This window comes from Aedes albopictus, chromosome 1 (assembly GCF_035046485.1).
Source record: "Aedes albopictus strain Foshan chromosome 1, AalbF5, whole genome shotgun sequence".
NCBI classification, from domain to species: Eukaryota; Metazoa; Arthropoda; class Insecta; order Diptera; family Culicidae; genus Aedes; species Aedes albopictus.
In genome coordinates, this window is record NC_085136.1 from 258,454,952 (window position 1) to 258,479,017 (window position 24,066).

The 24,066-nt window shown below is 41.6% G+C and overlaps 1 protein-coding gene across 5 annotated transcripts in view; it reads right to left on the reverse strand.

Moving 5' to 3' along the window:
- The window catches only part of LOC109411406 (CDP-diacylglycerol--glycerol-3-phosphate 3-phosphatidyltransferase, mitochondrial), a 43,577-nt gene extending 20,357 nt beyond the window's left edge, over positions 1 to 23,220 (reverse strand). The window contains exons 1-3 of one of the 5 annotated variants that reach the window (XM_062846666.1): positions 22,799 to 23,219; positions 22,409 to 22,567; positions 6,965 to 7,091 (exon numbers count right to left, since the gene is read on the reverse strand). Coding sequence is in view for 3 of the 5 variants with exons in the window: in XM_029860648.2 (XP_029716508.2) it covers positions 22,409 to 22,434 (26 nt within the window). In the remaining 2 variants the exon portion in view is untranslated. Of the gene's footprint in view, positions 1 to 6,792; positions 6,941 to 6,964; positions 7,092 to 22,408; positions 22,568 to 22,798 lie in introns of those variants that run through there. The other 4 variants (XM_029860648.2, XM_019684923.3, XM_019684921.3 and 1 more) reach the window with 4 other exon arrangements.
- Between the last annotated feature and the right edge of the window lie 846 nt (positions 23,221 to 24,066).

Genomic DNA, 24,066 nt, shown 5'->3' on the forward strand with positions numbered 1-24,066 from the left:
AATCTCAGGAGAGCTTTCTTAGCGAATTACTGGAAGAATTTCTGCATGAATCCCTGGATAAAAAATATGAAAAAATCCGTATCTGCAATAATTTCTAAACGAATTATTGAAGGAATACTTGTATGGACCCTTAAAGGATTTTTTTGTACAAATTTTTCAAGCAATTCCTGGATTATTTTGAAATAATTTCTAGTAAAATTTTCTGAAAGAACTTTTTTCAATACATTCCTTCAGAAATACTTAGTATTATTTCAGGTGGAATTATCGGAGAAATCCCTGTAGAAATCTTTGAAGTAAAACCTGCAAAAATATCTTGGAAGATCTATGGAGAAATTTCTGAAGGAAACCTCGAAGAAGAGGAAGTTCTAAAGATATTCCAGAATAAATCCGAAGAAATGTCTGGGTGAATTCTTGAACGAATCTCTGGAGGAATCCATGATGCAACAAGGTATGGAGAAAATCCTGGAGGAATTGTTCATACTCAAATAGTTTACGAAACTAGAAACAAATCTCAAACAGTCATTTTATTTCCTCAAAACTGCAATGCCGATTTGCATTTCAAATCAGGCCCCCCCTGGGCCCCCTCCAGAAAAAAATCCTAGCTACGCCACACGCTAAGAAAAAGTTACTCTAAAATGAGTAAGATTCACACAAAACTGAGCTAAACTGGAACAGCTAAAAAAAATGAGTAAATTGCATTTCCAGCGATAGCACTGGCCCAAGTGCAAAAGTCCAACCAATTTAAGCGGTATAATATTCTTCACATCAGCAAAAATATTATACGACTTAAACTGATGAAATTTTCGCACTTGGGCCAGTGCTATGGCTGGAAATAAAATTTACTCATTTTTGAGTTGTCCCACTTTAGCTCCAAAATGAGTGAATTTTCTGACCGTGCAATGTTTGCCAAGTGTGCAAATTTTTCCGCACGCATAATCCAGCAGGCCAACAGCGGTCGCAACATTGACAAAACATCGGAAATTTCAAGCGTTTGCTTAGATGTTGGTGGATTCGTGCGGAAAAGTTTGCACACTTGGCAAAGCGTGTACTGAAGGCTTAACACTTCTAGAAACGGCTTGGCACATGCATTTAACGATCAACCAAAATTTAATTTGATTTGCGCGATGGTTCCACCAGAGGCGCTCGTATTCGATCGCTTTGACGTTTGCCAGTGTACACGTTGCTGAAAGATGCAAACGAATATGACAGGCGATTTGTGTAGTAGGTTTCCCCACACCCGACAATAGAATTTTCCCAAAATCCTTACGTGAAACCTAACGTTGGACGTAGTGCGCTGGACAGCGGACCTGGCCTCTATCCAGTGGGCTGCACGACGTACACTGAGGCAAACATGCTTAGGAATTTACATTACTTTCATTACTCGCTTATTGATGTTATATGTAGTTGTCGCGAATGCGTTTCATATCTACAACTTACGATGGATATACGCCATATGGTTGGGAAAAAGCCATTATTGAAATCTATGTTAAGTGCCCACACGCTAGTGTGAAATCGTCATCGCCGAGATTCTCCAAAGCAGTTGCTAACGGTTCGTATGACTTGGAAAGAGTCCCGAACACCGTCCACATTATATAAGGTTCGCTTCGCTCATGCCACTCGTACCTGTCGGATCAGGTAATCGAAACACATCAGATGATTCCGCAAGTATTTTCTTTCTTTCATCTTCCAACGCACCAAGTTGCTTCCAAACCAGGTTTTAAGTCGGAGGCGATTTTTTTTTTGGCAAATGAATTCTCCAACGCTCGCCACATATCTGTTTCACTGTCCGTTTATCACGAACAATCTCCAGGTAATCATCTCCGAGAAAGCCAATCAGCATTGGCTTTTCCTTCTAGTCCGCTTCGTTGAACTTAACTTTTTCTGCAGCCACTTCCGAGGAATCTTCAGTTTAGGTATATTTTACAGTGCCGATTCGTTCGTTGGCTGCTCTTTGGACTGCCTCGATGGTTGGATGTTCACTGGTTGGGCCAAAACCCAACTAAAAAGCACTGTCAATGTGAAAATCGTTGTCCAAATGAGTTTGACGTCTGACCGCCGTTGCATTGCACCTCTTATATTGTGGATTTAGCACTAAATTGGTGTCGGAAGTAACTTCATTGACTTCCGCTACCTTTCCTATGCGTTAAACATAACGTCGGAAGTAGTGCGCTGTATATAACATCAGATTTACTATACAGCGCACTACTTCCGACGTATGTTTAACGCATACGAAAGGCAGCGGAAGTCAATAAAGTTACTTCCGACACCAATTTGGTGCTAAATCCACAATATACAGGACGTTTGTGCAAATCTGCGACTGTTTCGTGACGTATTTCTCGTTACTTGCGTGTGTCTAGAGCATTTTGGTCAGTTGTCAGTTGCCCCAATGAATGAACACGATTCGCTAATCGGGGCGCAGTTGTGACCCAACCAGCGAATCCAGGCTGTAATCCTATAACGTCCATATATGGAACCCTGAACTTCCGTGGAACGGAGGAATGCCTGCACCGAGTTCTTACTAGTCGAGCCCATAACCTCTTAGCATAGGATACAGTTTCGATAAGAACTACCGGACACAGTTTCGAATGCGTTATTCTAGGTTGAGGAGGTTATTGCAAAGTAAAGTGTTAGGGTCTTAGGGAAAAAAACAATACATAGCTGAAGCAGCAGCGTAGTGAGGGATATCTCGGTTGTTCCGAACGCTAACTTGATCGCAGTGCTCCTTCAACGATTGGATCTCTTCCTTTGTCACTTTTTGTCAGGCTTCTTCCATTTAGGTATGTATTGGATTCCTTCGTGGCTCAGCTGCGGAATTACAGAATTCCGACATCACGACTTCTCGGCAACGCTCTGGCAGCATTCCCTCCGATTCGATATTGGCAGTCACTTCGTCTTCACTTCGGTATATCAACTATATACCACCGGCAGCCGCATCGTATCCAATAACGTTGTAGTCTTCACTTTGGGACGTATGTTCTCTTTTCTTTGCTTTACTCACTACGCTGGGCTGACAGAAGTCTTCAGTGGCGATTGAACTCGGCCGTATTCTTCTCACCGTTTTCGAGGGACTCTTCGTGTTCGTCCCCGACTAACCATGCATTGTTAGAAAGCCGAACAGTTTTCGAGGCCGGTGTTCAGGGTGTCGAACGAGCTTGGCAGACTTCTCAGAACCACCCCGACCATGAGATGTTCCACCAACCGTTGTCCGGCGTTTGCCAAGCAATCGGCTCCTCCAAAGACTAAATTTGGTCTTTGGGTCCTCCATGTGTAAGATAAACTCCACTGTATTCTCCCCAGTTTTAGAAACATTGTTTGTAGATTCGCTTTTGTGGAACTTCCATCACTTGTTTCGTTGTCCATTTCACGGCTTGTGAATGCTTGCAACAAACGCTAATGAGTCACCCATCGGTCATTCGGTCACTTTTCTTCCTGTTTTTTGCTAACAGCCTCTCTCTTAGGGCATCCAGGGTCAATTTGTCTTCGTCCATGATCGTAGGATTCCGGAAGAGTAACGAACAGCTGCGAAAGCAAATCGCTTTCTTCAAGTTTCGCTCACGCCGCGCCGGCTTGAGTTTCCGGATTAGCTCATCAGGTGATTCTTGATGGACGAATTTTCTATTAGCGTTTGCGACGAAACCCATCTCTTGGCGAAGACACCTTCCAACGTCCCCCATGTCGTTGACCGATCCCTTCTCCCGGATCAAATTCCACAAATCATCATATATGGAGGAAATGGTCAGGGTAACTACCTTAACGTCCATCTCTTGAAACTTTGCTAATATGACTGAAAGGGCAGGCGCATCCGCGTCCAGTAATCCGGCCGACTTAGCAGTTTCTCGACTCCAAGCTTCCATCAAGATCGATTAACAATAGACCATTTTTTGCAACGGCTTTTGTCTGCCGTCAAATCGCTTATGCCTGACGTTTCCACAGGTGTAGCACTTGAACGTAACCTTTTTTTTCAACAAATGCAGATTCCGAGCAAGGTTATTCGTCGAGACAATAACTGTTCTTTTAAAGCGATTCGTTTACTTTTCTTCCGGCAAACTTCTATTTCAAGCTGCTTCAATAGCTGCACATTTATTTAACTTTAATTGGTAAATAATTAAAACAAAACCATTTCACATTGTGGTATCAGTTCTCCGGCCAATCTCCTAACAGCGGTGCACGACTTGCCATAGTTCTTGTTATCACGAACAGAAACACACTGCCCTATCGTTCTAATTCATCAGTTAGGCAGCCACTGTGGTGCACGTCGCTATTGTTTCAGGGTTGCCAGTTCCACAAAGAGCTTAACGTATAGGAACTATTCTCCATTGAAAGTTTCTCGAATGACATTGTTTCTAGCGCCTTATGTGTATGCTTGTACATGCTGTTTAATTTATGCAAACATTTTTCGAAAATACAAACGAATGGAAAGCTCCTTACAGACTATCTCAGCATTCATTCATTCCATATGGTGTACGATCGTGCTTCCATTTTTGCTCTAATTGGTGCTTCCTCCTCACCCTTTTGCAGTATCTGCTAGGCGTATCTTCATCATTGTTGAATTCTTCGGTATGGCCTTTTTTCTGTCATTCAATAACACACACACACATCCGGAACGCCAACTGATCGTAAGTCCTTCCGTAGAAGATTCACTTCTTTCATTCAAGTGAGTTATCTTGATGTGACATGTGATTCCGTAATCGCCTTTCTGCATTTTGAAATGACTCTACGGGGAAGCTTGAGGAAGCTTGTGAAAGCAATTCAGGCCAAACATGTCTAAAGGTCCTATCTGCAGAAGAGAGGCTCTCTTTAGTTTCTCTCTCTTTCGTTAATATCTCTGCTGTTTATTTGTATTATGATTGTCTCCTTTCATTGAACGATGGTCAAAACAATCGTCTTTTGATTTGAACTGCAAAAGTAGTTGAAAGGTGTACCATTACATTGCAATAATTGAAAGAGAGCCTCTCAAATGCAGATAGGGCCTATTGAAATGTTTGGCTTTCGTTTATCTTATTGAAAATCGTTTCGATTTTCGGTATGAAATGCTCATCTATAGATCTATAGATCACCATTCTCTGATTAGCGGTGGATTTGTAGTTTTCGTTGAGCCGGAAGTCTCCTTTTTTTTCACCACTATGTGGGACTGGCTGGGATGACTTCTCGGAATAATACACCTTCTTGAAGAATCCAGACGCCAGTTTTTATCTCAGCTGCATATTGCTCACGCAGAGTATGTGGCATATCCCGAGCTTTGACGAACACAGGAGATACATTGGATTTCAGATGAACCTAGGCAGGATGTCGCACTAACTTACTATATCCAGTTCCATGAGTAGGGTTCTATCAACTGTCTATGGTTCTACCATAAATTTCGACATCAATCATTTTCTTACCCGTGGACGCTATATCGTGAATTTAGCTCAGCGATTATACAACGTCCTGGACGACTTCGATTTCCGATGGTGGAAACTTCTGTGAGTCCACCTGATCTTTCGATGTGTTTTGTTGATCAGATGTCCACACATTCTCAATGTGCTCTTGTTATTGCTGTTGTGGCATATGACATCACGGGAACGGTTCTGGCTTGATAGATGCATGCTACCATCCACATCATTTGCAGGACGCTGTTTCTTGATTGTTGTTTCGTTGGTTGAAGGACGACTTCTTCGGTGTCCACACGATCTCATACGCCAGCTTATACGTCTCCTCAGTTACAAGGGACCACGCACCTGTATTAACTTCCAGCGCCGTGTTGCGAGTCGCTACGAAAGTGTATGCAATCCGTACGCTTCCTGGAAAGTTACTGCGTCCTTTGCTATGATCTCATCACACGCAGGAGTTATTCGGTAAATATTCGGTCGAGGAAGTCTTCATATTCACAACCTGCAGCACCCCATCTCAAACGAAGAACAAACTGAGCAACCGAGTCACCTTTTTGTTGAACGATATGTCTGAATTTGATGCTCTTAACGTAATTGTTTTTCTTCCGGTCGAAGTGATTGATCAGGATAATTGTAATTTCCAAGTTGTAACTGATCGTAATTCCTTCCGACGAAAATCCATTTCTTTTAATCAGTGTGTTCTTGATGTACTCACTCTGTAAATTCCAAAGTAAGTTATCTCCACCTTCAATAATCTGTACGATTACTTCGCTGTCTACTATAATTAGATCATTTACTTTTCTTATTGTTTAAGACCTACAAAGAATTTTGCATAAATTATGTGATTTAATTGAATGTGGACTCCTAAACTTCTGAACGAGCTATCGAATCAAATTCTGAAAAATAATGGCACAAGAATGAAGAATCGTGGAAAACTCAAGATATATACTGCCAGTTATCCATACATCCATAAGGCTAACAACTGATGTATGGTAGCCTGTTCAATATTATTTGCTTACGAAGAAAACTAAATAAAAACTAAAACACTTGAAGAATCAGGATGTAAACAAATCGAACACCGTGCTCAAGCGCTTATGCTACGTACGGACGAGACGCGAAAATTCCGAGAAAAGATAGAGAAGCAGTGGTGTATTATCAGTTTACAGGGTTATATTTCGTGATTGTTGTGGCTACTGCGGTTATAAACGATTGGCAGAATAATGGTTAAACCATATCCACGGAAATTCAAACAACAATACCGATCAAATGTGGACACTTGTGCGCCGAGAGACAGAGTGACGCAATCACACAGAGATGTGATGAAAATCCTCAGAACCAAAGTGCCATAAAACATTTAAACAAAAGTTGATGTATAGCTACCGCAAAGTGCAATGAAATATCTTTCATTCAGTGTTCACATTACCTAACTTGAAACTTTCCATACAGGATACGATAGAAGAGGATCTAACAGAAAAGTACTACATCTCACACCACAAATGAAATAGTGCTACCGAACAAACTACGCATCAGAGCAATCCACATATCCACAAGAACTAACTAGATCTAAGTAATAGCATCTCCCATCAAGGGCTTACCTTTCTCGAACCACTCGCTACCTTGGAACACCTCCCTAAATAGTGCGACCACTGTCGATTCGCCCCCGATCTGTCGGTCCGATGAACTCCGCGTGCTTCTATTATGACGTTTACGGCGCCTGCCCCGCTATAGGTATATTTGAATGGCACTGATAACATGCGCGAACCATCAGCTGAGTTCGCAAAATTTACGCTCTGGTTATCAACAACACTAATTCAACTGGTTCGGCGGGTGAACACGTCGACGTCTGTACTTTGAAGAATGAAATTTCAGCCAGCGGCCAGGCAAAATGACAGACGAAAGCGAAGAACGTTTACGATTACATAAACAACACCGACAACAGAAAAGAACGAGGGAATGAAAACAGATAGACTGAAAGGCTGTCCCCATCTAACACAGGGTGGTCCAAATGACGATGGTATTGAAAAGACATTTTTTTCTTTTTATTCCGAAAGTGAATCGAGTATTTCAGACCTATTGGTTTTACTTCTTTTCTTCTGAAATTCTTAGAACGCATTATCAATCATCACATTCGTGATGTTCATTTGGCCAACCCGGGTAGAGGCAAATGGCAAACAAAGGACAAAATAATAACTGGTTTTGCCATCATATCTCGTTTTGCCATTCTTCTGTTATTATGAAAAACATAAAATGGCAAATCAATAGCAAAATATACAATCATTGCAAATCTTGTCATTGATATGTTATTCATGAATAATGCTAAATAACACATCAATAACAAAAATTACTATCATGGTAAAACTTGCAATTTAGCACCTTTTATAATGAATTGCACAAAATATCAAAACAATAACATAATTTACATTCCTAGCTAAATTTGCCATTATTTTGATATTGTGAGAAATTATTTATAAACATTAGGCACCATAACATATTTTACTCTTAATACACACTAAGATCAGCTCGGTATTTTCCCCATCTTTTTACTGCACACTAAGATTCAGATGTTCCAGCTCAGTAATTTTTTCACTTAGTTCAGTATTTTTTCCATCTTTTTACTGAGTTTTCAACAGCAGATTTATTTCGGTACACTCGGTAATCGTATTTACCGTTCACCAGTAACGATATTTACCGTGCTTCAGTAACTTTTGACAGTTTGTGAGCTGAGCTCGGTAACTCATTTACAGAATATCCGCAAAATAAATAACCGAGCGTACCGAGTTAAATCTGCTGTTGAGAACTCAGTAAAAAGATGGTGAAAATACCGAGCTGATCTTAGTGTGTGAGTTCTCAACAGCAGATTTAACTCGGTACGCTCGGTTATTTATTTTGCGGATATTCTGTAAATGAGTTACCGAGCTCAGCTCACAAACTGTCAAAAGTTACTGAAGCACGGTAAATATCGTTACTGGTGAACGGTAAATACGATTACCGAGTGTACCGAAATAAATCTGCTGTTGAAAACTCAGTAAAAAGATGGAAAAAATACAGAACTCAGTGAAAAAATTACTGAGCTGGAACATCTGAATCTTAGTGTGTATACCATTAACTATTATATTGTATATTTCAAGCATTACTTTTCAATTCGACGTATCTCGCAAAAGTAAACAAATCCGGATTCTCAGCTGTGTTTTTGATTCGCAATGGATTCTATTTGATGCACATCAATTTATGTTAATTTAGACCTCAAACAATTAATAGAAATAGCTCATTTTACCTTTCTTCTGGTACTTTGAAATAATAACTGAATCTACCATTATTTTAAAATAGAATTTGAACAACTAAACCTACCATTATTTTGATCGCCACATAAACAGCTAAATTTGTTCTTATTATGTTATCAATAACTCAAGAACGTCATATTTTGTTATTCACCGATAACAGTTAATTTAGGTCTTATTTTGTTATAAATATCTCAATAATAACTTATTTTGTTCTTCAATTTAATCCGCATGCTTTACCATTACTTTGTTATTACAATGGCAAAATAAGTTATTTTTAAGTTTTTCTGCTAACAAAATTTTGTTATTATTTTTGTTATTTTAACTCTTATTTCAAACAAACAAATAACACATTTTGCCATTCAAACATTCTGTTTTAATGGTAAAATTTTCCATTCTTTTGCCATTAAGCTCTACCCGGGAACGTACCTCTTCATGTGAACCAACATGCTTGTTTACGATACAGTTGACGTTCGATAACTGCAACATGTTTACGTTTCACTTAACGAATGAAATTCGGTAACTGCAACGACTGACAGATGTCAACAAGTTGTCAAACGACAAAAAATAACCGTGAACGTGATCCTACTGTTCATTTGGGCTAACATGGCGCACCATTTTGACGCTTGGCGGTGCGATAACTGCAAATTTGTTGCACTTATCGGACTTGCAGTTAAAAAGCATTGCAGTTAAACCGTTTGCACCGACCGAACGTCTACTGTATTGAGAAAGCATTCACTCAAAAGCAATCTTGTTTGGGTGTTTTTTTTAGATATTTAAATATCGAGGGTGCTTTCGATGCCATATTGGAAGCCGCACGGGGTCGTGATATTTCTCCAATGATTTCCAATTGGATTCAGCAAATGCTCAAAAACCGACATCTCTTCTCGACGTTGCATCTGGCAACGATTAGGAAATTGAGTGTTTGTGGATGCCCCCAAGGGGGAGTCTTATCAACATTTTTGTGGAATCTCGTAGCAGATACGCCATTGAGGCAACTCAATAATAGCGGCTTTCCTACCCAGGTAACCAATAAGCAGTTAAAATGGCATTAATTCGGCACTATATGCGCCTTTACGGCAGGTCATTAAATGCTAATTTGCCCCATATGCGCCATAAGTGCTACTTAAATGCAGGTTTTGGCCCAACATACGGTTGATTAAATGCTTAAATTTCATACCCCCAGATTGTCAAAAAATAAAAACAAAAAATTTCCCCTGCCCATTTTACGGCTTCTCTTTTTCTTCTATTTTTATCTTCACTCTCCTGTGCAACTTTTGAGGCTTGGGGGCACGTTTTGAAATTCTGTTGTTGTTTTTTTGCTGAGTTCGGCGAATTCTGGATTTGATCCCTCGATCTTCGGGTTGACGATGGTGCTGAACCTCGCTACGATGTAAGCTATAGATGATTAGATAATGTGCGTTGGTTTTTTGATCAATTTAAAGCTTGAATATTACACCGGCAGAAGCTTCGTCAGATATGCTATGTGCCCGGCATGTGCTGATAATTAAATCGAACATTGGAAAGTAGCCAAAACCATGGAATTTATTTGCCAAAGCATGTTTTTTTAGTTGCTACTATGAAAGGACAAGTGAATGATAATGGCATCTACAGTAGCGTGGTTCAAAAAATCGTTTTTGCTCCACACTGCTTATTCGATTTCTATTCAGATTATATGTCTTCTCACAAAATTTGAGCTCATTTGGTTGAAAATTGAGACTGCACAAGCCCGTCAAAGTTTGTATGGGAATTACTATGGGAAATCGACTTTTTTCATTAAATCAACCGTAGCATTTCCCCAAGTGCCCTAATGGGTTAGTCGACCCTTGGTTATCCTAGGCTACTCTATCAGCTACAACTTTGCCGAAGACCGCATTCAAATCGAACACCTCATTAATTAGTTACCGATTTTTATCCAGAATCGAAATCTTTACTCATGATGGCTGAACTATTCGGTGGGCATCACTGCATTTTGCAGTGAAACATAGTAGCCATGATTTCAGTGTGCTATCTTTGGCGCCATGTGCAGCAATGTTGCCTGCTGGGAAGCTGGAGGATCACTGTTAAAGTTTACCCAGTTGAATACAAATCGATAACTAATTAATGAGACGTCCGATTTGAATGCGGTCTTCGGCAAAGTTGTAGCTGATAGAGTAGCCTAGGATAACCAAGGGTCGACTAACCCACTAGGGCACTTGGGGAAATGCTACGGTGGATCGAATGAAACACATCGTTTTCCCATAGTAATTCCCATACAAACTTTGAAGGGCTTGTGCAGTCTCAATTTTCAACCAAATGAGCTCAAATTTTGGGAGAAGGCATATAATCTGGTTAGGAATCGAATAAGCGGTGTGGAGCAAAAACGATTTTTTGAACCACGCTAATCTACAGCCGGGGCACGTAAATTAAAAAGTCGAAATGTGTTGTGGGTTTAGCATCACTCCTCCCACTTAGCAGTTTTATGGCACTAACGTAGCAGTTATGCTGCTTGTTGACCAACACATACCGTGCATCTGAAATGCTACATAACTGCTGTCAGATTTTAAGTAGCATTTCAATTGCTAATATAGGGCAGTTTAGCCGTCGAACTGCTATCATACGGCAGTAAGCAGGTCAAATGCAGATATAAAACAGAAACACGGCTTATTCAAATGCTTATTGGTTACCTGGGTACTTATGGTTTTACCGACGACTACCTAACATTGTAAGTCGGTATGTGCATCAGCACCCTCGTCAACCTGACGCAAAGCGCCCTTCATTTGGTTGAGGGGTGGTGTCGCCAATATGGCCTTTCGGTAAATCCGAGTAAAACATCTATTGTTCTTTTCACGGAAAGGCGAAACCGTAATGGCGTTCGACCTTTTTGTCTCTTTGATTCTGAAATCAATGTGACTGATCAGGTAGAGTATGTTGGAGTTATTCTTGATTCCAAGTTTTCCTGGACACCTCACATTGAGTTCAGAATCAAGAAAGCTTGCGTGGCTTTCGGGTAATGCCGACGAACCTTTGGTACAACTTGGGGTTTAAAACCAAGTTAATATCAAATGGATCACACAACTGTTGTTCGGCCAATATTGACCTATGGATGTCTTGAGAGGTTGAAAAAGGGCGAAGGGAGAAATATTCGATCGAAATTGGGGCATCTTCAAAGGGTACACTCGTAACAGTAATCATATACGTTATACTGAGTAACGTTGCATAATCAACCATGTTATACTCAGTAACGTTACATAATCAACCGCAGTTATTGATACAATCTGAAGTATACTGGATATTATTATAAACCTTTGGGATATTCAGGGTCGTCCAGACATGTTATATAATGAAGTGCTTCAAATCTACAAGAATAGCTTAGTGTTTTCATCATGCATAATCTGCTGTAATTCGTGAAGCTCATGAAATCTAAAATGTCATTTGAGTTGAAATATTCCACGTGTTGCCAAAAGTGGTATGATAGATTACATATCGTAGCTTTGTGTAATGAAAGAAGTTATCGTAACACCGGTAGACTTTATAAAATCTAAACTCAAGAACAGTTTGGATTGACCTAGGATAGTTTTAGAAGACTTACTGGACATGATTGAATACAAATCGTAGCTTTGTATAATTCTTGGAGACTGCCAAGAAGTTGAAACAGTCATTGATTTTGTTAATTGTTGATCTTAGTAACACACACTTGCTCACATCTACCTAGCAACACTTCCATATAAAAGTAAGGTCCCACGCTGGGTAGATTCCGTAGATTCATTCTGTATCTTCAAGTTAAAGCTTAGTTTCTTGTTGCCAAGTAGAGCGCTCAAGTAAAATTCCACATTTTTCCGCAAGTAATTTTGACAACTGACCCAGTATGGGGAGAAACGTTACTTTTCCTTACGGAATAATAGCGCGGGCTATTTTTCCGCCAGGAAAAGTGACAGCTCCATTTGATACGCATGGGTGGCGTTACGAGTGTTACACTTTTTTCCTTACTTGCCATCTGCGAACTGCACAAGTAATTTTGAAGCGGAATCATTACTTGACCATTACTTGTCCTATCCTTTTGCACAGTACGTACGAAGTGGAAACTAGCCATAAACAATAAACACCTTTAATTTGTAATCAATCTGAAGTACATCAGTTGGCGACGAGGATTAACCACGAATTCATCGCTTTCGAGGAAGAGCTGCAGTTCCAAGATGGAAGAATTATACCAACATATCTTGTAGCAGATCCAGCAGATGGCAGAGCAAAACGCTGGTTTGGTCCAGATGATGGAACGCTTCGGCTTGCAAGAGAGCGGTCTCATTCGGTCAGCGGGCAACCCGGAATTCATACTAGAATCTCTGGCATCCAACATCAAGGAATTCGTATACGATCCCAAAAACGGCCTTGTTTTCGAACGTTGGAACAGGAAATACGAAGACATTTTCCTCAAGAACGGAGCAAACTTGGACGAAAGTTCGGTTGCTGTTAGAGCAACATTAACGGCGGCTACTATTCGAGCAACCCGCGCAGCGCTACTATTTTGACTTAATCACCCTTTTCCACACCGGTAGCAATCAAATTAGAAGCCTCAGCGTTACGGCCCATGGTAAGTACTTCAACTTTGCCCTCCCGAAGCACGAAAAGCCTCGTTTGGAGTAACAGTGAAGAAGTTGAAAGAGCTTTTCAGTACCCGAATCTCTTTGTTCAGCAAGCGGTACAAGTGTTCTCAGATTACCAAGAACGAAGCGGACGACTTTCTGACGTATGCCGGAACCACAGACAAACAGACGTAACACTCTTAAAAGGGCTTGGTACATGCATTTAACGATCAATTCAAATTTCTTTTGATTTCCGCGATCCTTCCAACAGAGGCACTAGCGTTCAATCGCTTTGATGTATGCCTGTGTAAATGTACATGTTGCTGAATGATGTAAACGAAAATAGGCCTTGACAGCGCCGCAGTGCTGCCGCCTGGCGGGAGTCGTATGGCAAACGTGAGAAAAAAACGAGACAAAACACGTTTGTTTATACTTCTTCACGCACACGATGACAGATACAAATGGGATTTCCCATTGGAGTGAGTGCAATTTTGCTGCCGTCAGAGCCAATTACAGGCGATTTTTGTAGTAGTATGCTTGTTAGACAAACGTCAAATCGAAATCCATCATGGCCGACAGCAGGCTTGTCCGCACTGAGCGCATGAAAATTCTGCTCTTTGGATTTACTTGATGGACTTGATGGACATCATAAATTAGACATCTTTTCATCTGATCAGATAGAAGGATGTTGAAATATTGTAAATGTCATTTCGAACTGTCAAAAAACCGCACCGCAGAGCCACACGGAGCGCGCAGAGATTTTCACCCGGGTGAAAACACTAGTGAATTTCACTTTGAACGGCCTAAAGTTGGGCTGACTTCAATCATTGGGGATAAAAATCACACCCAGTGGATTTTTCCGAGGGGGGCGACACATCCAGATTATCTTATGTCGTTTTCGTTTATTCCTTGAGCGAACCTAGTTTCGCCCTGGATCCGCCCTAACTGCTGTCAAAACGTTCGGTTATTCAATCGAGTCGGATCTGGATCCGCTCCAGATCCGACCCAAACAGAGCGAGGTTCGCTCTGCCGATTTTTTCCGATCCAACCCGAGCGGGGTCCATCTGTCAAAATGGATGTAAACAAACCAACAAAACAAAACTTGAAAATCAAAATTGCTATCTCTTTGGGCATTCAGAGGGTAGAAAACTTTCATTGATGGTATGTGCATTATTAAATAAGTGCACCAAATAGCATTTCAGCATTCAAGTGTGCGCTGAAAAGAGTAATTTAATGAAAATGCGCAACTGACAGTTTGATGCATTTTCACATTGTTTACATGTTGACTCGACTCGGGTCGGATCTGGATCCGTTTTCGTTCGTTTATTGCGGGTCAGGGTCAGCTCTAACCCAGGTTCAAATCCGAAAACGACATTAGTTTTACAAATAATCTTACACATCTTTTGCACTGTGCATTATCCGTTTCCATCTTACTATCTGCTCCCATCCTAAATCCATCTCAAATCTTTTTTTCGAGCTATTCACATCTCTTTGCATCTAACGCAACCGACGTAAACACGACAAAAGATTTTGTAGTCAAACTTCAAAACAATGAACTGCGTAATCAAAGTTGGTCGTCTGGAAGCAGCAAGGATTATCTCCTGCCGCATCCGGTAGAGAAGCAACAGGAGCAATCCAATAACAGTATCGGAGCTGATATGATTCGGCTGAGGGAGGTAAGTGACATTTCAGTAAAATCTACCACAATCGACGAGCACTCGATGCAGTTTAACACATACAACGTATTTTGCAGCTGGAGCCAGGGGTTGATCTCCGTATTCCGCTTCCGAGACAAGAACGGATATTTCTTCGACGTCGAGATGCTCTATTTCACCTTCTACGGTCACCTGCAGCGAATCTGATGAGAGTACGGATGTTGAGCAAGCAGAAACAGTAACGACGGCTTCACCAACGGAGGCAACCATCAAGAAGCTGGAAGGAACCCGCGGAGGAACCACAAAACAAGTTTCAATCGATGTGTATGAGACCTGTTTAGTGTTGATTATACCTAGTTCATTATGAATTGATAAAATTTTATTTTCAGATTGTACGGCAGCGAAGATGTTGATCTCCGGAAACTAGCGATCGGTCCGACCATAATGACTCACCTCATCACAATTCGGTGTTTAATTGCAAGGTTTAACGACGACAATCGTTGAATTAGCTGATGGATGTATGTTAATAAATAACAGCATTGTCTTCTTCCGGATCAGCTTGCGGATGTAGACCACCAACAATCATCATTCAAACCCCTAAGTGACTATTAGGATAGGCGCACTCGGGAAGTTTCTGAGGAAGAAGGAAATTGAATGAAGCACCCGAAGGATTCAACAAGCTCAACAAATGAAAATGATGAAGCGCAATCGGCAGCTGAATGGGTGAATGCTGCTAACGGACGACAATGATAATCCTCACAGCGGCGAAGAAATGGCAAGTTTTACATACAACTTTGCTCTCAACATTAACGACAATGCCGGATTGAAGCTAAATGTTCCGGTGGTCGATGGAACAATTATGGCTTATAATCACTGTAGAAAATGGGCCCTATGGATTCAAAGAGCCTCCCTTTGCGTTGCTGTACGATAGGCGATATGAAGCTAAGAGGTATGTCCGAATTTTGGCGTTAGTAGTAAGGAACCGTTGACTAATTTGATTACATAGTTTTTAGGCTCTCACCATTTGCATGCTGCATAATTCAATTCCCGGTGGGGAATGCAAGAACCTATGACGGGTACCTACTAATGTGATGCCAGGAGTAGTCTGCTATCGGGACCTATAATGCACTTCGGATCCGTTGGAATTGCTACCAACGGCACCGATCTGAATTTGAAATTGTATCTAAGTTGAAACTGAATGAAAAGAAAAAAAGTAGCGGTGAATTGTACACAATCAGTAGCTTTCTGAATAAAAAATTATTCCACTTCGTAAAATTTGACAAACGGGTTCATTCATAATCTATGTAGACCCTTAGGAAGAAGAGGGGATCTGGCCCAAGTCTACGGTTCATACACAGTTCGAAAATTTAGTATTAACAATAGTCTACGATGGGAAAGGTGTAGGTCTGGCATGACCAAAAATAAGTCTACGTAGTTTATGCATTTTAGATGCTTATCGCTATTGTTATACACTAAGAGTTCTTGCATTTTTTTTTTTATTTCAAAGAGAATCTTGACGGTGATGAGCCTAGGAACGACTTCCGGGTTTTCTCCCAGAAATTCTGTGCAAGGACTCGTATATATAATTTTCTGGGAAATTGTATAAGGATGTCCTGTGAGCTGTGAGGTATTAATCATGAAACTCATCTCGGTGTTCAGGAGTGAGAATCCCTTCAGCAGTTTTTTCAGGGATCATTCCGGGAGATGCATCAAGTTCCGAAAGTTCGTTCGCGAAGTGCTCCGGGAATTCCTTCGAAAATTCCTCCAGATCATGATTGGAAGGAATTGCTACAGAGAATCCTCGAGTTCGAGGATTCTCTGAAAAGAATTGATGGACGATCGCGGAGGATTTCTCCGACGAATTAGCTTCAAAACAGATTACTTAAACATTGAAATTGCTGAAAGATTGGCCAGAAAGGAGGGACTGCCGGAAGTTATTCAGCTAAAAATGCCCAGATGATTCCCGGGAGGTAGTATCTGACGGATTTAGTGGACGAAATTAATGAAAGATTCGCGGGAACAATGGCTGTTAAATTGCTTAAGTATTTTCTGTAAGAAATTACTAGATGATAACCCGAAAGAATTGCTGGAGCATTGACCCTTCAGGCAATGACTGGAGCATTATCCGGAAGGAATTGCTGGAGGGTTTCCCGTGGGTAGTTCATGAATTTTCTGAGAAATTCTAAAGGATCCTTTGGAAGTAATAACTACAGTTTCCAGGAAGCAATTACTGGAGAGCTATAAGAAAAATGGGCCTAAGCTTTCTCGGAATTAAAACTGGTCTCTCCGGCTGAAGGGAACTGCTGGTGGATTCACCGTAGTGACTTGCTGGAGGACTCCCGGGAAGAACCTACTGAAAAACGCCATAAAAGGAATTGCTGGATATTTTTCCGACATTATTTGATGGAGGGTTCACGTGCAACAGAAGGAATTGTTGGACAATTTTCCAGGAGAAATTGCAGGTGAATTTGCCCGGTAAGTTTACTGCCAGATTTACTTTTTTTTAACGAGTGATTATTTACATTCGGAGTTCTAGCAAACAAATGTGAAAAGAGCTTAAATATATTTTTGTACCAGCTTACATTAACGCGGTCTTTTGTGGCTGTTCTCATAATTATACAACTTGGGTCAAACAAAAAGTATATAAATGATTGAATAAATATTCAATCCATATGATACTGGGCTTAATTAAGTGGATAAGGTCGAAGCAGATGTAAATTAGCCAAAACGGATTTGTTTGTCAAAGGCAATTAAACTCTTTTCACTTTCTGTACTAGACTGCCCATCGCACATCTACATCCCATCCACTTACATCTCCTTCTATCTCAAAGCAGCATGCAACAGGATTTGAAAGTGGATCCAGCGAAAAGTAGATAGAAAAATCTCACAGCTGCACACCGATCTAAAAAAGTAGATGCATCTTCGTCGACATCTATTGCACGATTTAGATGTGTCGCCCCCCTCGGATTTTTCACAGTGGGCTGCTCCGATCGTAGTTGTGAAGAAATCTGGAGGAAAAGTTTGAATATGTGCTGACTACTCAACAGGAGTGAACGCTGTCTTGGAGCCGAACCACTATCCACTACCAGTCCCTGATGACAATTTTACGAAGCTCAGCGTCGCCTACCTTCAAGTGAAAGTGGACGATGGTTCAAAGCAGCTGCTCACAATCAATACTCACCGGGGACTTTTCCGTTTCAACCGGCTCGCACCTGATGTCAAATCTGCCCCCGGGGCCTTGCAGCAATTGATGAATACCGTGATCGCTGGTCTCAAAGGAGTTGATTCGTTTTTGGACGACTTTTTTATCTACAACAAAACCGAAAAGGAACATCACCAGATTCTCAACGCACTGTTCAAACGACTTCAAGAATATGGTTTCTTTTTGCGAGAAGAAAAGTGCAACAATCGTCAGAGTCAAGTGAAGTTTCTGGCGCACATCGTAGACGAGAAAGGCCTCCATCCTGACCCAGCCAATGTGGATGCTATTGTGAAGATGCCGCCTCCCAAACATGTCACAAGTTGTGACTCACAACCCTACGTTCCAGCGTACTCCAATCGGATTTGCTCCTGACTATCTATGACCCTTCAATGGATATAAGTGTTGCTTTTTAAGTGTAGAATTAGCATAAGTTAAAATACACATAAATACAAACAAAAAAAAAATATAAGTGTTGCTGCCGATGCATCGCATTCTGGAATCGGTGCCTGCCTTCTACACAAGCTTCCGGATGGTTCAATCAAAGCCGTGGCACATGCATCTCGATCACTCACTCCGACAGAGATAAACTACGGACAGATCGAGAAGGAAGGACTCGAACTGGTGTTCGCTGTAACAAAATTCCATCTAATGCTGCTAGGTCGCAAATTCACTCTCCAGACTCCTGCGAATTTTTGGACTAAAGAAGGGAATCCCGGTACATCATCAACACAACAATACAACCTTTCTTCGTTCATCGAGATGCACTATCAGTAGTAAAGTATTGTCACTCCGGAGAACTTCCGTCAGCGTATCTTCAAACAGCTCCATAGAGGACATCCAGGAATAGAGAGGATGAAAGCTGTCGAACGCAGCTACGTGTATTGGACAAGGATCGATGACAACATTGCCGATTTTGTTAGACGATGTGAGAGCTGCGCTATCCATTCGAAGACACCGACGAAAGTTCGTCTGCAGTCCTGGCCACTAACCAAATCACCCTGGGAACGTCTTCAAATCGATTTTGCTGGCCCGCTCAACGGTTTGTACTTTCTGGTAATTGTTGACGGTTATTCCAAGTGGCCAGAACTTCGCATCGTATGATCTTCGACAACAGCAGCAGTAACCGAGTTCCTGAACGAACTGTTTTCACGTTTTGGCATTCTCAACGTCATAGTTTCTGATAATGGCACACAATTCACATCGGAACAGTTCACAGTTCTGTGCAGAAGAAACAGCATTCAACACTTCCGGATTTCACCATATCACGTATTAGTCTATGGTATCACCTACAACACAATGGCCAGGCGGAACGATTCGTCGATATTCTGAAGAGATCTTTGCACAAAATCAACGAGGGGGAAAACATGTCAGAAACGCTAAAGACATGCCTTCAAGTATACCGGACCACTCCAACTGGTGTGCTGGACGGCAAGACTCCATCGCAGCTGATGCTTGGTCGGAACATAAGGACAACTCTGGATCTGCTTCATCATGAACAACCACCACCGGCGATTCGCAATCATCACCAAGAAGGACAGTTGCACCGAAAGCATGGGTCAGCTAAACGAGACTTCCATAGATGTGACATGGTCTACGCTTAGGTCTACAGAAGCAATACCAAATGGCCGTGGGGTTCCGCCGTCATCATTGAAGCTATCGCTCGAGTCAACCATAACGTGCTACTGGACGACTGGCATGGACGAAATAAGCTGATAAGGTCGCATTCAAACCAACTCAAGCTTCGTTTCAATGAAACATCGGTCGAAACGGATTCAACCACCTTGGACATCCTGGTAGTCCATGTTCGGCCTTCAAACCAGATCACCGGCATCGCAAATCCAAAGGATTCAACGTGAGCAGGAAACGATTCCAATTCCATCAACCTCCAACGTCGAACTACAACCAGAAATGGATGAACAATTCTCTTCTTCTTCTTCTTCTTCTTCTTCTTCTTCTTCTTCTTCTTCTTCTCAATTCTGGTGCTCTTTGCACAGAGCTAAAGAGCGCAAAAATGGCGCAGCGAACTAGCGCTATATTGCCAACGAGTTTTCGTTTATACTCCAATGGAGTTTACTTTCTGGCGAGCACGCCGCGGAAAACGGCCAAACGTGTTGGTCGCTGCAGTCGTACTGGATGAACAATTACCGGCAGTTTCAAATCAACTAGGACGCACTGAGGACGGTTCCGAGTTAATGATAGAGAATGGTCGTACCGAGCAACCGGAACTAATCGATGAAATCAATGATCCACCGGTCGAGGTCAATTTCACACCAGCAAGATCAAGCCGCCCTCATAGAACAATTCAGTAACAAATTTTGAAAACGACGTATAATCAATGGTGTAGCATTGATTAGGTATACGTCGTTTTCAAAATTTGTTACTGAATTCGGATGCCTTCCAAATTTGAACCATAGGGCACTGCATTGTTTTGATTTTGTATGGGATTTTGACGTTTCGTGGCCTTGTTGTTTACAAAATTTCTGTATGAGTGAAAGAGAAAGAGAGAATTTAATGCAGTGGCCTATACCTACTTTGGGGATAAGGAGGGAGGAATGTTGGCGACTGTCAAGATGTCGAAGCAGTCATTAGTCCTGTTCAACGACGTTCACGGAGAAACTCAAGAACCTAAATTTGAGTATTTTTAAACTCACTTTTGAGTTGTTTTATTGAATTCCAATACCTTTGTTTTGATGGGTAAATTAACAAAACAGTTTTAATTTTCGTGGATAGAATGACAGTTCGATCGATAAAATGACAGTTCGACCCGAACAAAAAAAAATTCCCATACAAACTTTAAATGCATTTTAAAAATAGTTCCCGAGCTCCAAAAATTATGAAATTTTGGATTTCGACTAATTTTTGGGCGGAGAATCTGATTATGAAATAATATGGATACCCCTAAAGAAGCCAATTCACTTTTGATTGTTATTTTCGACATGAATTATATTTCGAACAACTTTTTGAATTACCCTATCGATTGATTCAAAAAATAATATGACAGGACGCCTGTTGTACCATTAACCCGACGTCTCCACTAGACAGAAATGTCTTGCCTTTTTGCTGGACAGATGTGTCTTGACAGAAATGTTCTCTCGCTGTTTGCATGGAAAGCAGGGATAGGGTGCGACTCAAAACTCTTTGCGTGCCGCACACTCTGCTACGAGACAGCACAACAAACTAGAAGGAGACGAGTACGCGCAATCGGTTGTGTGTTGCTCGCTTGCTTTGCCGCGCGCTGGAGCTCTCCTGTCTCTCACGCTGCACTCTCTCGGTGCTTGTCTCCGTACTTTGCACTTGGCTTGATACTACGCATGATTGCAAACATTTCGAATCAAACGACCCATCACTTGTCAACCCTTGACAAGCTTAACAACTTTGTCGAAAACACAAACTCTTCAATTAATTTATTAATTGATTTTTTCTGTTTGGAGATAAGCGCAGTCCCAAGCACCGTGCATTACTCCCTGCGCCGTAGAGCTAGTGCTGCGATTGTCTCTCGCACAATTACGAAAGCTCTCACTCATACGTCTCTTGTCTCTCGGCAAAACGGGAGACGAGCACTTGCGATTGTGTGAAGCACACCCTTTTTTCGCACCGCACGGTGCATGCCGCCAATCCCTGATGGAAAGCAGCGGTGTTGATCATTTTTGTTACGTTTTCTTTTTCTGGCAGCAAAATGGCAAAACATTCCTGTCTAGTGGAGACGTAGGGTAAATGAGATAAAGACAAGGGAGAAAAACGACCCACTCTCTCTGGCGTTCTTGTTGTGTTATGTTGTTTCTGTGATCAGTAGAATTGGCAGAAGCATTCTTCGGTCTTTCAACTCGCTGTCATCAGACAGGTGTCGCAAAATATGAAGCTGATTTTGCTCCTCTGTCATTTCTGTCGCTATTCAGTGAGGAAAATACTCTTCTGTGGGGGCTTCCTTAGCTCAGATGAATAACCCTCTGCTGCAACGTGTAGCCATGCTGTGGGTGTTTGGATTCGACTTCCGGTATAGTTTTCGAGTCATTTAAAATGCATGCGAAGGCAAAAACAGCCACTTTTTCGAACAAGTGTTCATAGAACACTGTTTGTAATGAGATGTAGACTAAATCTTGGTTGGGCCGCAAAAATAAGAAGAATAAAGAGATCAGATTCTGTGCTCAGAAAAATCGAAGCAAGCGAATGTTGCGACATATGATGCCGATTTGGCAAAATCTATTTATACCCATTTATAGATGATCGTAGTAGCCACAAAACGAAAGCAACATCAATGGAATATGGAAACGACTGGACATTCAAATGAATGTGTTTCATGGTAAGCAATACTTTCCCCTCGAATGCATCACAAGATGATTACCTGAACATAAAATCAATAACACTCATGATAATTCCTGCTGCTGCAACACTACTGGACACTGAACTTTTCGTACTTCGGCCAACCAGGATGAGTTGAGATTCTTCTGTGATGACTCCTAGATGTGTCACACATCAAGTGAAACCACCGGCTAAGCAACCACTGCCACAACCAGACCGGAACAAGAAAAAATGAAAATTATACTAATGGATGAAAACGTATAAGCAAAACATCGCGATTTGTCGTATGCTAATTAATCCGACCGATGTGGTGACGAGTTTGATAGACTTTCACAAAAACGAACGAAACACCGCAGCAGCACGCACTCACGCGCGCAACCCCACTGCCCGCTTCTGAGGTGTGACGGTGTGACCCAAGGAGTCGCGACAGTACCTATGCCTTTAGATTATCGAATCAATCGCGATCGAACCGTTATTCTCAGGTAAACTAACGACTATCCACTATATTCGCGAATCGCGCACGGCACACTACATCCTACATCTACCGCCCCAGACTAGTAGACTAGTGGGAATGCAGATAAATACCGACCGGACCGTATGGCGCGTTGTGCAGCTAGCGACCGACCAATCGTAGCAGCCCGCGCGCAGAGAAATTTCAATGCACTGCACTGCTTTGTAGTGCCAACTGATGCAGTGGCGCTGGCGAGTCAAATTCACTCTTCCTGCAAACTGATGGCGTTGACGATGACGACGGTAGCAGCAGAGAAAGCCTTGAACATGGTCTGGTCAAGCGCGCAAAAACACACACTCGCGGCGGACCCGGATCGACCCGACCCGGACGGTTCGCGTAGCAAAGAAAACTGCAAAGAGTTTTTGCGAGTTGCACACCGCGCCGCGACCGCGAGGTGTTTTTTTAACTTTTTTTTAGTTCGTGTGCTCTCTCGTGCGGGATTTTGCTCTCGCCTTTCTCTCTTTCGTGTGGATCAGCGGCAAGTGAAGCGGGTGAAGAGAACTGTCAAAATCAGGTGATATTCCTCAGACGGGCTGCGTTCACACTGATTTTAAAATTCGGAAAATTCGTGATCGTGAACCAATGAGGTACAGATACAGGTGGCGCAGATAAACATTGCGAACCACTAGTTGTCTCTTTTGTTCTACCGCTGATCTTATGCAACTCAATTAGTGACGTCACTAATTGAGTTGCATTTGATCAGCGGTAGAACAAAAGAGACAACTAGTGGTTCGCAATGTTTATCTGCGCCACCTGTATCTGTACCTCATTGATCGTGAACAGGAATAGAGTTATTGCAGACTACATCCCAAATTGGACTATCACACTTTTTATGGTACGCCTAAGGCCAGTAGTACACAGGGTCAAATATTTCTAGATTGAGTTTAAATAAGGGCGAAAGTAACATGAGAGAGTTCTCTTCATCGACTCTCTCTTCTGCAAATTAAAGTGACAAGATGCAAATTCAATCGAACTTTTTTACACTTAGACGCTAGATTGCATCGCAACCTAGCGATTTATGATCAAAAATTTCAACAATACTTGCATCTTGTCAATTTAATTTGAAGAAGAGAGAGTCGATGAAGAGAACTCTCTCATGTTACTTTCGCCCTTATTTAAACTCAATCTAGAATTTGACAAGGAAAGAACTCAAGAAACAACATCAGTTTTACACTAATGAAAATTCGATC